Source organism: Pediculus humanus, genomic scaffold (assembly GCF_000006295.1).
Source record: "Pediculus humanus corporis 1103172107737 genomic scaffold, whole genome shotgun sequence".
Lineage (NCBI taxonomy): Eukaryota > Metazoa > Arthropoda > Insecta > Psocodea > Pediculidae > Pediculus > Pediculus humanus.
The window spans coordinates 207,340-221,013 of NW_002987340.1; the positions used below are offsets into that span (position 1 = coordinate 207,340).

At 26.2% G+C, this 13,674-nt stretch overlaps 2 protein-coding genes across 2 annotated transcripts; both read left to right on the plus strand.

The window, feature by feature from the left end:
• Positions 1-3,300: 3,300 nt before the first annotated feature.
• On the plus strand, positions 3,301-4,493 carry Phum_PHUM331470 (uncharacterized protein; the record flags this gene model as incomplete). Its single annotated transcript, XM_002427533.1, has 3 exons — positions 3,301-3,357; positions 3,408-3,461; positions 3,873-4,493. The coding sequence occupies 3 exons, from the start codon at positions 3,301-3,303 to the stop codon at positions 4,491-4,493; spliced, it is 732 nt and encodes a 243-aa protein (XP_002427578.1).
• Positions 4,494-10,078: 5,585 nt separating this feature from the next.
• On the plus strand, positions 10,079-13,570 carry Phum_PHUM331480 (uncharacterized protein; the record flags this gene model as incomplete). Its single annotated transcript, XM_002427534.1, has 3 exons — positions 10,079-10,130; positions 10,662-10,803; positions 12,577-13,570. 3 exons carry the CDS (start codon positions 10,079-10,081, stop codon positions 13,568-13,570), a joined length of 1,188 nt encoding a protein of 395 aa, XP_002427579.1.
• Positions 13,571-13,674: the final 104 nt, after the last annotated feature.

Below are 13,674 nucleotides of genomic sequence, written 5' to 3' on the forward strand. Positions count from 1 at the left end.
GTAAAATTATGTTTACCCTAAATTATTAGTAAAACCGAAAGAACCACTTGTGTTTTACCACCACGTGATAAATCACAACATGAACACCTTTATATATATATATTCTTGACTAAATTCATGTGAATGATTTATAAAAATTGAAAACTTGAAAATTTTGTAGATTTAAAATGAAAAAAAAGTGAAAACTCATGTTTTAACCGTTTTCATAACGGAAATGGTTATGAAAACTTGATTAAAATTTTTAAAAATGATGATGATGATGAAAAAAAGGTTCACGGCGAAATTGATACAATCAAAATTTTTTTTTTTTTTTTTTTTTTACATTCCGCTAATTAAATATAATTAATTAAATTTAATTTAAATTTTTTATTATGACATCAAATAAAAAAAAAGAAAATTTATATTAAAATTTCTGTTTAAGCGCCACCTATCGATTTAATTTTAAACTAAATTTATTAATCGGAAAATAAGAAACTTCTGGAAAAATTTAACAGATGTCGCATTTAAAAAAAATCAAATCACTTTTAACGGTTTTTAATTTCGGCGGCCATGTTTTTTTTTTTATTTTATTTATTTTTTTTTTTTATAAATAAAAATAATTGTTGAATAAAGAATTTAAATAATAATAAATTTTAATAAATCATTAAATACGTTTGAATAAGTCAATTTTTCTTCTTTCTTCTATGTATATATATTATGTAGAGAAATTAATTTATGTATATAAATATTATTCAAGGTTTTATCGGTACCCTTTGTTATCAATTATTATTTATTACCACCCACACAAAACAAAAAAAGGTTTCATAATAATAATATCGTTAAACAAAACCCTAGCAAAAAAAAAAAACATCACAAAAAATTGACGAACCTAAATTCAAATAAATTGTACCTTATTATTATTATTATTATTATTATTATTAATTTATAAGAGAACAAACAAAAATTTTCAAATCGTGGCGTTTCTTTCACTTTCTTTACATAATTTTTAAACCCAAATTTAAAATAAAAAACTTTTATTTCCTTTATTTGTAATGCCTAAAAAAATAATAATAATAATAATAATAATAATAAAATAATCTTCTTGAAATTATACAATACATAATAATAATAATAATAATAATAATAATAATAATAATAATAATAATAATAATAATAATAATAATAATAATATTGTCATGTTTCGATTACAAGGAGAACAAAAAAAAATTTTTTTACTTTTTCTTTTTTTTTTTTTTTTTTTTTTTTTTTGTTACAATCACCATTTTAAATAATAATAATTTTATTATTATTATTATTATTAAACCATCACAATGCATAATAATAATGATAATGATAACGAAAAGTCAAATTCATTAATTATAATAAAGATGGGAAAACAAAAAGAAAAAAAAAAAAAATTTATTGGGCGTGAAAAATGTTTTGAAAAAAATTCGTGGAAAAAAATTAAAATTTTTTCTTTTTTCGCTTTACATCTTCTTCCTCCATGCATCATCATTCAGTCATGGCCGACTAGTTAATTTTTCAAATTTTTTTTTTTTTTTTAATATATTAATAATAACTTATAATAACGATAATAATAATAATTTAATCGTAAATTATATATTTCTTTTGTAAAAAATATAAAAAAAAACAAAATCAAAGCATTTCCCGTTGTTAATCATCGCGAAAATTAATTTTTCTTTTTAATGGAAACCTGTTAAAAAAATTTGTAATTTGACCAAATAAATAAATAAATAAAATTTTATTAATTGTTTTTTTTTAAAACCTTAACCTAAAATGTTTTATTGTTTTCATTAACAAATAAATTTTATTATTTCAAATAATTTTTCATTAACGAGAAAAATTGATTTTTTTTTTTATATTCAAAAACATAATTTTAAACGTTCGAACAAACACAAAGCGGATAACAAACAAACAAACAAACAAACAAAAGATGATTATTTGATGGTCAACAACCGCAAACAAATCATCTCCTTTTTATTTTTTCCCTTTCCAAATTTTTTTTTTTTTTTTTTAAACAATCGACTCGCTCACGGGGAGTAAAACCGTAAACGTTTGCGAAGAATAAGAATAAGAAGAAGAAGGGAAAAAACAAGATGGCGGTGGTATCCAAAAAAATTCCCGCCAAAATTTAAAAAATTCACACGGTAAAAAATTTTAAAATTTAGATGAGTTCATTGGAGTACGCGGCACATAATACGAAGACAATCAATTTAAATTTCCGTTAACGAAAAAAGAAAATTTTTTTTTTTTTTTTTATCCTTGACTACCTACCGCCGCCTCCTTCTCCGGCGGGTTCTTCCATTTTTTTTTTTTTTTTTTTTTTTTTTAATTAAACCTCAAATGAGAATAAAATAACTCGTACCTTCTTACTATTTGTTTTCTTTCGATAATCAGGTACGCATCGTTTTGAAAAAATTCGTATCACTTTTTTTCTAATTCTCTCTCTATACACACATCACAACAATATGAAGAACGTAAGTATTTATTATTATTATTATTATTATTACATTTCTTAATTATATATAAAATGACGAAATGCGACGAAAATTTTCTCATCGTAAAAATTTGTGAATTTTCCAGACAATTTTCCAGGTTTTAACATTAAATTTTAATTTTTTTATATTTCAAAACATTTAAAAATTAATTACATCCGGTTAATTAATTAATAATTTATACGTCATCGATCTAATTTTTATAAATTTGACATAATATATTAATAACGATAATAATAATAATAATAATTAAAAAAAAGAGTAGAAAAAAGTTAATGATAATCACAAAAATATATCGCGAGAAAAAAAAAATTTGTTTTGAAAACGTTTTTAATGATTTTTCTCGTATTATTGTTTCGTAACCGTTTGTTGTTGTTGTTGTTTTCATTATTGTTTTTATTTAAAAAAAATTTTTTTTTTTTTCCTCGAATTTAAACAGGGAACGAACAAAACAAAAATCTTGCGAGTTTTTGTGCGACTAAAAACTTTTTTTTTTTATTTTTTATTATGACAATAATTTGATAATTGATTAACGTGTCACCAATTTTCTTCAGTCATTTGTTTTAGTAAAATCTTTTCATAATCGTTTGTCGTTCGTATAAACTTTTTAAGAAAAAAAAAAAATTTTCCTTAAATGGATAATAATTGGAACATTTTATAACCGTTATGAAAACAGAGTTTACACATTTATTTTTCTGTACGCAAGAAATAATCACAATCGATGACAATCGTAAAATTTACACCATTTTGTTTTTACAATAAAATGAGTCTAACAAAAACAAACAAACGATAAACGGTTAAAACGATGGGAAATAAAAAACAAGACTTCCAACAAACAACAATCAATAAATCGAATTTCAAGGTTAATATTAAAATCACACAGATGAGTTTTTTTTTTTTTAAATTGCACAGGTGAACCCATCAGGATCGAGGTTAAGGGTCAAGATAAGTGGCCGAATGGAAAACGTAAAATCGTGTGTACTAAACCAAATTAAATATTTTCTCATCCTTTTTTTTTTTTTTTATTTGTAATTTTTCAGGTGTAAGATGAGTTTTTTTTTTTTTTTCTTTGGGGGAAATTTAAAATTTATGAAAAAATTCAATTTCGAAATTTTTAATTTAATTTAAAATTTAACCTGCGGAAATAAAATAAAAAATTTAAATTAAATTATTTATTAATTTTTTTTTTTTTTTATATAGAATTTAAATTTATTCAAATTAATTTATAATTTTCGCGGTTTTTTTTTTTTTTTTTAAATTGTTTTTTAAATTGGCATAATTAATTTTATGTAATTTTTGTTTTATTTATTTCCTTTCTCTTGCGGATTTTATGTAATAATTATTGGATTATTATTAATTGTTTGTTATTTATTACAGGTCGTAATTTTCCTCCTCTCTTTGTTTTTCGCGAGGGGTTTTTCAATACCTCAAACCTACAGGACGACTCCGGTACCGATTTTAAAACAAATAAATAGACAAAACGACGACGGGTCTTACAGTTACGGTTACGAAGCCGCTGATGGCACGTTTAAAATCGAAACGAAATTTCCCACGGGAGAAGTCTACGGAAAATACGGTTACGTTGGAGACGATGGAAAAATTCGACAAGTCGAATACGGAGCCAGTAAAAGAGGATTCGAACCTGTAGGTGCGGATATAAACGTCGCACCTCCGACTCTCACAAACACCGTCGACAATACAAACCCAGATCGCGAAGATGACGGTCAATACAGAGAAGATCCATCCATTTATTACAAGGAAACGTCAAATCAAAACTTTTCACCCGTTAATCAAATCAAATCGACTTATCAAACCTCTTTCCCTCGGTACTATCAGCCAAGGTATTATCAGTCACCGGCGCCATTATCGAATTATTACAATTCTCAACCCCGATATCAACCAGTTCGAATTAACTACGATCCAGCCATATTTAAAGGTCATCCAGCAACAAACATAGACATCAATACTGGATCTTATTCCGTTTCTTATTCTACTTAGTCTCCAGATAAAAAGACTACGGTTAACAAAAGAAAAAAAACTGCCAAACGGTTCTTTTTTTTTTTTTTTTTTTTAAATATTTTCGTTTGTAATAATAATAATAATTAATTAAAAAATAATTTTTTTTTAATCAATAAAATACTTTTTTCTTTAAAAAATTTTTTTTTTATTTTATAATAAAATCCAATCGGGTAGAGGAAAATACTTGCAAGTAATATTACATAATTATTAAATCGTCGCGATTGATGACGTCATCGACGGTAAAAATTTTCTCAGCGACACGAAAAACGGGAAAACAATAACTAGCACTTAGGCGAAACCGATAATTAAAGTAAACAAAGGAAATAATAACGAATGACAAAAATTGCAGAAAATTATCGTGGATGTAAAAAAAAAAAACAATCAATCGAACATTCTACAACCACGTCGTTTAAAAATATCTCGCTGACAAATCACCAACACGCAAAAAAAAAAAAAAAAAATTCATTCGCGTTTTCCTCGAGTCCTCAAAACCCCCACTCTCTTCCCCTTAATAAATTTACCATCATCATCATCGTTATTAATTAACCGTATTTTAACCTATTTTACTGCAACACAAATTCAACTATAAAATTTATTCTTCGATTGTAATTAAAATATAATTAATATATTCATTTATTATTATTATTATTATTAATATTTCGTGAATTGTTAATTTTTTTTTTTTTTTTTTTTTAAATTTCTTAATATCCCTTCAAAATGAATATAATTGAGAAATTTTTTTTTTTTTTTTAATATTAATTCAGGTTAAAAAAAAAAAATTTTGAATTTTATTTTAAAAAAAACAAAATGAATCGATTTAATTGCATTTAGGACAGAAACATTTTAATGTTTTAATTATGTTTCATAAATATAATTTATACAATTATTGTTGTTCCTTTAATTATGTTTTTTATTTATTAAACACGAAAGAGAAACGTAAAAAAAAAAAAATTTTCTTTGTTTCATAACAAATTTTTAATACAATTTAATTATAATAATAAAAACTATTTTACGACCGACCACATTGTGTTTTTTATAAATTATAATATAATTTTTTTTTTTTTTTTACATTACAATGTTAATATTATGCAATATAAACAAAAAAAAATAATAATAATATTTTTATTAAGAAATCCAATAGGGAAAAAAATTTTGGAATTATTTTTTGAAGGTTCCCCCTGCTCCCCCCCCCGCATTTAACGCCCTCAATTCCTCGTTTTAAACAAAATTGGTTCCCATGGAATAACGTGGTAGTGCATCATCATCATCATCATCATCATCATCTCCTCAAGAAGCGAAAAATAATTTTTTTTTTTTAATGAAAAAACCAGTTTTTTAAATTTGACCCGACATGAGAGTGAGAGAGAGACGAACCTAAATAAAAACCTTACCGAACTTAAAAATGTCCTCGCTCTTCTTTAAAATGTATATATATACGCATTTTTCATTCATGGATCATTCTCGAAAAAAATTAAAAAACCGTTTGACCCCTCCCCCCACCCACCTACGTCACGATGATCCTCATTAAAAAAAAAAAAAATTAAGAGTGGAATCATCAACATCATCATCGAACCGGTTTTTTTTCTCCCCATATTTTACGTCATAACTAAAATTTCCGTCAAAATTACTACTACTACTAAAACCTCCTCCTCCTCTCCCTCCCCCCCGAAAAAAAAACTAATAGTATAAAAATATTACATTGATAATAATAATAATTTAGAAAGTATAAATCGCAAGAAAAAAAAATATATTTCAATGATAAATGATAACTAGTTAATTGCGTGTATCGATTAATTAAATAAAAAACCGTTAGAAGGTAAAAATAATAATAATTATTATTAATAAAATTTATTTATTTAAGTGTCGCCAACTGTCGCGTCTTGTAAAAAAAAAAAAAAAAAAGTCCTTCTCAAATAATTATCATTATCGAAAATCGAATCGATCGATCGATCGAGTTTTTTTCGTCTAAAATTTTATAGGAAAACAACAAAGAAGTGAATAAAGTTTAAATCATGGGAAAAAAATCATGGAATCTTTCTTTGGAATGATTCATTCCATAGCTGGAACGAATAAAAATTAAATAATACATCAATTGAAAAACTCCCATCCCTTTTTTTTTTGTTTATTTTTTTTTTTTTAAATGTTAAGAAAATACCAAGGATAATTTTAACACGAGAAAATTCATACCTTAAAAACAAATCGAATGTTTTAGAATTTGAATGCAGACGACGAAAATTATATAAGGAAAATACGTACATTTTGTTCTACTATTTATTATTATTATTACTTTCATATTGTTAATTAAATTCGTAACGGTTTTATGACGGTAATTAAATAATTTATTGTCGTTGTTGTTGTTGTTAAAAAAAAAAAAAAAAAAAATGGCGTTTTGTTGGTGACGGTTAGGAAAAATTTTAGGTGTGGTCATGTGACAAAACATACACAAAAAAAAAACTGACCCAAATAACAAAAAAAAAAATTATTATTATTATTTGTCGGGTTGTTCTGTTTGTCTGTCGGTTGCAAATGGAGAAATTGTACGTTAATAACAAGGACGATGGTCTATTCTTTCATCTTCGAACGAATTTCGATGATTCTTTCGCGTCTGTTACGATAAGTTTTTTTTTTTTTAAAAAAAAAATTCTAGGTACCACACCCTCGTCAAGGTCATCTTCACTGCTTAAAAAAACACTCTCAAGGTCACGCGAAAACCTGGTACCAGCAGTAGATACATGTGCACAACTCAAAAGGTTCTGCTAGTGCTGATACGAAACCGAAAAACAAATTGTTTTATTTATTTTTACCAATAATGATAATAATAATTTAAAGAAATATAAGTGTAACCGTCAAAAAAAATTTTCTTTCAATTTAAAAACGACGAGGAAAATTATTACTATTATTATTATTATTAAAATTTTGATAAAATTATCCTTAAGTGATATATATATTTAATTTCACCTTAAAAAAGGGCGGCATTTATTTTGCCGAAAGAGTTTTTTTTTAATTTTTTAATTTTTTTTGGTGAATTTTGATTCGACATTAAAAAAAAAAGAAAATTTTTTTCAATTATTTTTACACTCTATAAAAAAAGGAAAAATAGTAATTAAATAAATATTTAACGTGCGTAATGTATTTACGCGCGTTTTTTTTCTTTTTTCCATGTAAGGGTGGAGTTTTATTACCTTAAGCGTTCAAGGTAATTTTTTTTTTTTTTCAGATGCACGCAAACGCACGTACTTATTTATTTATGTACATAGAACGTAAGCCAAAAATTAAAATCAACCCTGTTAAATTTTATTTTATTATTATCACCGCGTTTCAAAACTTCCGGGATCGAAAATAATAATAATAATAATTCAATCCGATGAATTTTACCGCGAAAATGATTTTACAAAAAAATGTAATAATAATTTTTTTGTGTGTTAAAATTAAATGAATGAAGTGATAAAATGTGATTAAAAAAAAAAAAGTTTCACTTGTACGCATGCGTTAAATTTTATCATTATCATCATCATTATTATTATTATTTTATTTAAGAGAAAATTTTTTTTTGTTTAAAACGGTCCATTGTTAATCGTTAGATAATCAACCATTGACGATTAAGAAATATAATAATAATAAGAAAAAAAAAAAAAAAAACGTTACGTAACTCAAAGAAACCTTAATGACGCTTCATTTAACCACGTGACCTCGAAAACGGTCAATTTTAACAGAACCGGAAATGATTATTTAATAATAATAATGATAATATAACAGGGATGAACGATTTTTTTTTGTTGTTTGCCTTCTTTGTTTGCCTACAACCATTAAAAAAAAAAAAAAAATTCGGGGGTTAAAAGAACCAAAAAAAAAAAAAACATTAATTTTTTTTTCAATATTTTTTGTCAATCCAATATTATTATTATTATTTTTTAATAAAGAAGAAACTCCCCTTCCCCCCCAAAAAAAAAAAAACAAGTTACGTAATGCGACGAAAAACAATTTTTTTTTTTTTTGTTTTCGAATGAATTTACGGTCGAACGATTTCAAAAAAAAAAAAAAAAAAAAAATTATCGAAAATGTAAAATCGATAATGATTGATTTTTGATTATCGAAAATAATATTTAAAAAAAAAAAGAGAAAAAAAGGGAGAAAAAAAAAGGAGAGAAAAAAACAGGAAAGCCTTCGACTCGTTCGTGCGAGATTCAAAACAATGCTGCTCTTAACTCAAAACCTAATCATCATCATCATCTTTGCATCCCGACTGCTCAACCCCCCACCACCTGGATTTGGTCCTGGTGGCAACCTCCTCCAATCCCAAACCTGAACATTTCACTAAACTCGGGGTTTACTGAACAGAAATCATTGACACTGACACAACATGAATTATAAAACTTGATTCATATCCTGAATCCGACTCCAGTAAGAAGATTGACCACCACAAAATGACATTAATCGCTCTGGTAAGCAAACAATTCCTTTTTTTTTTTTTTTTCTTTTTCTTATCATAATTATTAATATTATTATTTTTTAAAACTAATTAAAAATTTTATTATTATTATTATTACTAGCTATTATCCGTAATTTTTTTTTTTTCGCTTTACGTAGAAAAATTTAAAATTATTTTTTTTTAAAAATGTGAAAAAAAAGTGTTAAATAATTTATTCGAAAAGTTTTAACGGTTTTTTTTTCTTTTTTAAAATAAAATATTATTTTTTAAACAACCGTTTGTTCTCTCGTTTGTTCGTTCGTTTGTTCGTTAATTCGTTTTATTTATCGGTTATTTATTTATTAATTAAAAAGTGATTGTAAATAATAATTATTTAAATGTAAAATTTAAAAAAAATTTAGTTTTACTGACGGATTAAATTTTTCTCTAAATACACTGTCAAAAAAAATTAAAGGTTTGATTATTATTATTATTATTACTCATTATTATTATTATTTACTTATGTTTTGCCTTTTGATAAGCAATTTTCATTTTACAAGGAAAAGAAAAATAAAAAATTTTCCAACTGCTAAAAAAAAAAAAATAGTGATAAAATAGCTAAAAAAAAATTTGTTTCGATTTCGTTTTATCATTATCATTATTATTTCGCGTTTTGGTAATAATAATAATGATGATAGTTAAATTAAATTACATTAAACGGTTTTTTTTTTGTTACCATCATTCTTAACCGTTGCACAATGAAAAGTTTTTTTTTTTTTTTTTACCGCGTAATGACAATAATAATAACAAGTAATGAAAATTACAATAATTAGTTTTTTTTTTACGACTAGGAAACAAAATAAAAAAACTCAAACACCGAATCGACAAAATCATTATTATTATTATTATCATCATCATCGTAATAACCGTTACACCGTCATTTTCAATAATGGTTGATAAAATTTAAAAAAATAATTAAAAAAAAAAAAACCTACTTTTTTTCCTCGAATACATAATCAACGAATTTTAAATAATTACCCAAACAGTTTTGTTTTTCTTTAATTTCGTTTTTTACACGTGACACGCACACGTATGCACACGCACATGCACACGCACGCACACGCACAGAAAAAAAAATAAACTTTTTGGGTGGGAAATGTGCACATTCATTACACAATATGGCTACTACTTGAGGTGTTTGAAAGCAGGTCAAATATTCTAAATATTTCTTTCCTTTTTTTTTTCTTTTTCTCTGTATGCTTTGGTTAACGAAATGTTCAACCATTTTTTTTCTTTTTGTTCAACGCAAAAAAAACCATACAGTTAATAATAATAATGATAATAATAATAAAATCTATCACTTCTTATTTAAATTACGTAATATTATTAAATATTTTTAAAAATTATTTATTAATAATAATTTATAATCGAGTGTTGATATTATTATTAAAAAAAAAAAAAAAACCTGTTACACTAAAATATATATTTCTCTTGGAAAATATAATAATAATAATAATAATAATAATAATAATAATAATGTAAAAAGAGATGATTTTAATAATAATAATAATTATTAAATTTATTTAATTTTTTATTTAGCTTCGGGTTAATAAAATTTATTTATTTATTTTTTTAACGTAAATTTTTTCGCACGTGATTTTGTCCTTAACCTCATTTTTTTTTTTTTTTAAATTTTTAACAGGTAAAATTTGTTCTCCTATTGGCTGCTTGCGTATCAGGCCAACAACAAAATTATGTCGACTACGAATATCAACCTCAACCGGTTTCGAGACAACCTACACAATCTGCTGGACTTAGTAGAGCAGCAGCAGCTGCTGCTGCCAAACCGACTCCAGTCCCAATAATCAAACAAATCAACAGGTAAAAAAAAATATTTTTATAAATAATAATAATAATAATAATAATTTTTACGTTATGCAAAGTGAAAGGTTTTTTGTTTTGACGAATGAGAACAAGCACAAAGTTCAAAAACTAAATCGACCATAACTACCACCACCCAGTGATCTTTGTCATTTAAAATTTTATGAAGCAATAATAATAATAATAATAATAATAATAATAATAATAATAATAATCTGGAGCCCTTTAAAATCAAAAAAAATCAAAAAGAGGTTTTCACAAAAACTAACCACACCTTTAGGAAAACGCATTTTTTTTTTTTTTTTTTGAAGACGAATGTTGTTGTTGTTGTTGCCTTCAGCACACATCGAACCAAGGTTTAAATAAATGCCTCGTATTTAGGGCGTTACGGGAATGTTTAAAAGTTCCTCTTTCAAAGGTTTTTCTTTTTAAAAAAAAAAAAATACACGTGAACAGTTATTATTGATGGGAAAAAAAACCTCACAAGGATGACCACAATTAACGTACAAAAAAAAAAAAAATTTTATTTAAATTCGATGATTGGCGAATTTCTCTACTGGAAAAAATGAGTGCAAAACAATTTCCTCTGATCATCATCAACGTGGCAGTAAACAAACAAAATTTTTTTTCTCTCTTCAAAAAAAAAAAAAAAAATTAACAAACGTAATAAATGAGTGAATGAATGATAACCAAACAAAATATTTTTCATTCTTAGGAAAGAACTTGACAAAAAAAACCACAGGTTCGAAATAGGATTCGTGTGTGTCAAACAGCTGATTGAGCAACCCCCCATCTTGACAAACACCACCATTCTAATTTCTAATTGAAAAACTTCTTAACCATTTAACACCATTTTTCCATTTACTCAAAACAAAAAAAAATGGCCGACAGAATTTTATCACATTTTCAAAGAAAAATTCAAAAAAATTTTTTTTTTATTAAATTCAAGGCTTCGACTGAATTTTTTTTTTAGGCCTAAGGTCTAATATTTTACGGTTGGATAAAACTTTTGAGTAAAAAAAAAAAAAAAATGACAAAATTTAAAATCAAATCAATTGATTACGTAATAATAATTTGTTCGTTCCACTTGTAATAATTATTTTTTGCCTTTTTTTTTTTTTTAAAAAAAATAATTTTCAAGGTTAATAAAATCGTTTTTTTTTTTTTCGGGTTGTGCAACAACAACGCGATAATTGTTAATAATAATAATAATATTTTATTACGTAATTAATAAAAAAATATCATTAATTATGTATGATAATTATTAACATTGATCTAAATAAGACAATTTATTTGATATTTATGGATTTTTTACTAGATTCTAACGACCTATCTTGTTTTTGCAAATTATTTAAATTTATTATTATTATTATTATTATTAACAAGGACCTTTTTTTTATTTTATTTTAAATAAGAGAGAATGGACATTCTACGACAATTACTTTTAATTCAATTCATTCATTTTGAATTAAACAATGTTTTTTTATTAATGGCAGGTTCAATTATTATTATTATTATTGTTTCTAAAGAAATATTTTTTCAAAAAAAAAAAAGAAAAAAAAAATTACCTTCAACTTTAATATTTTGTCTTAACATTTGAAAATACTATATATATTTTAAATATAAATAAAAAAAAATTAAATATTTGAATTAAAAATTCGTTACGGCCTCGAAAACGAAAACAAAAAAAAAAAAGAAAAGCAGAAGAAAATTTCGAGAAAAATTTTTTTTGTTAGAGAATATTAACGTACAAATATTTGATACGTTTTTCAGACACAACGACGATGGTTCCTACACTTACGGATACGAAGGAGCCGATGGTTCGTTTAAAATAGAAACCAAATTACCGACTGGAGAAGTTTCCGGTAAATACGGTTACGTTGACGATACGGGAAAATTGAGAGTCGTCGATTACGGAGCAAACAGATACGGATTTCAACCGGCTGGAGAAGGTATCACCGTCGCTCCACCGACCCTCGTCGATGAAACTACCGACAAAACTAAAGAAAATAGTTTCGCCGATTACGACGAAGACGTTATTTTTGCCGGCCCATCCCAGCAAGCCGTTCCACGACCTGTAGCCAGACAACCGAAACGTCCAAGACCGGCTCCAAGACCTGTTCAATATGCCGAACCTCAACCTCAGCCACAACCACAATATGTTTCTTACGAAGCTGCTGCTGCCGCCGCTGCTGCTGCTGCTAGGGGTGGTGTTCCAGTTCCGACAGCTATTCCAGTTCAACACCTTCAAGCTTTCCAACAAGCCGCACCTCAATATTCACAACCTCAACCTCAACCACAACCTCAACAAACACATCAACAAATACCCCCACAATATTTTTCTTTTGAACAACCCAGAAGTTTATCTCCGAGTCCAAGATTAGCTCCAGCTCCAGTTCAAGCTCCGGTACATGCTCCAATTCATGCTCCCGTACACGTTCCAGTACACGCACCCGTTCACGCACCCGTCCACGTTCCAGTTCATTCTCATGCCTCCGCTCCGACTCATTCTCAACCCTCTTTCTCAGCCAGAGCAGTAGTACCAACTTCTCTTTCTTCCGAAACTTTATTCAGACCTCAAGCACTTCCTGCTCAAGTTCAAGCTCCATCCAGACCGGCTCCCGTCCGGGAACATCATTCCAGAGCCGCAGGCGCATCGGGTAGCGTATTAGATTCTCTTCTTCAACAATACGCTCTTCCACAAGGAGTAGGACAACCACTTCACGATATTTCTTTCGGTTCTTATTCAAGTCAAACAAATTATTAAATTAAAGAATAGAATCTAGTCAACAAAGAAATCAAACCACAATTTAATTTTGCACTTTTTTATATGCAAATCAAACCTTTCAAGACCGACATTTAAAACGTCAT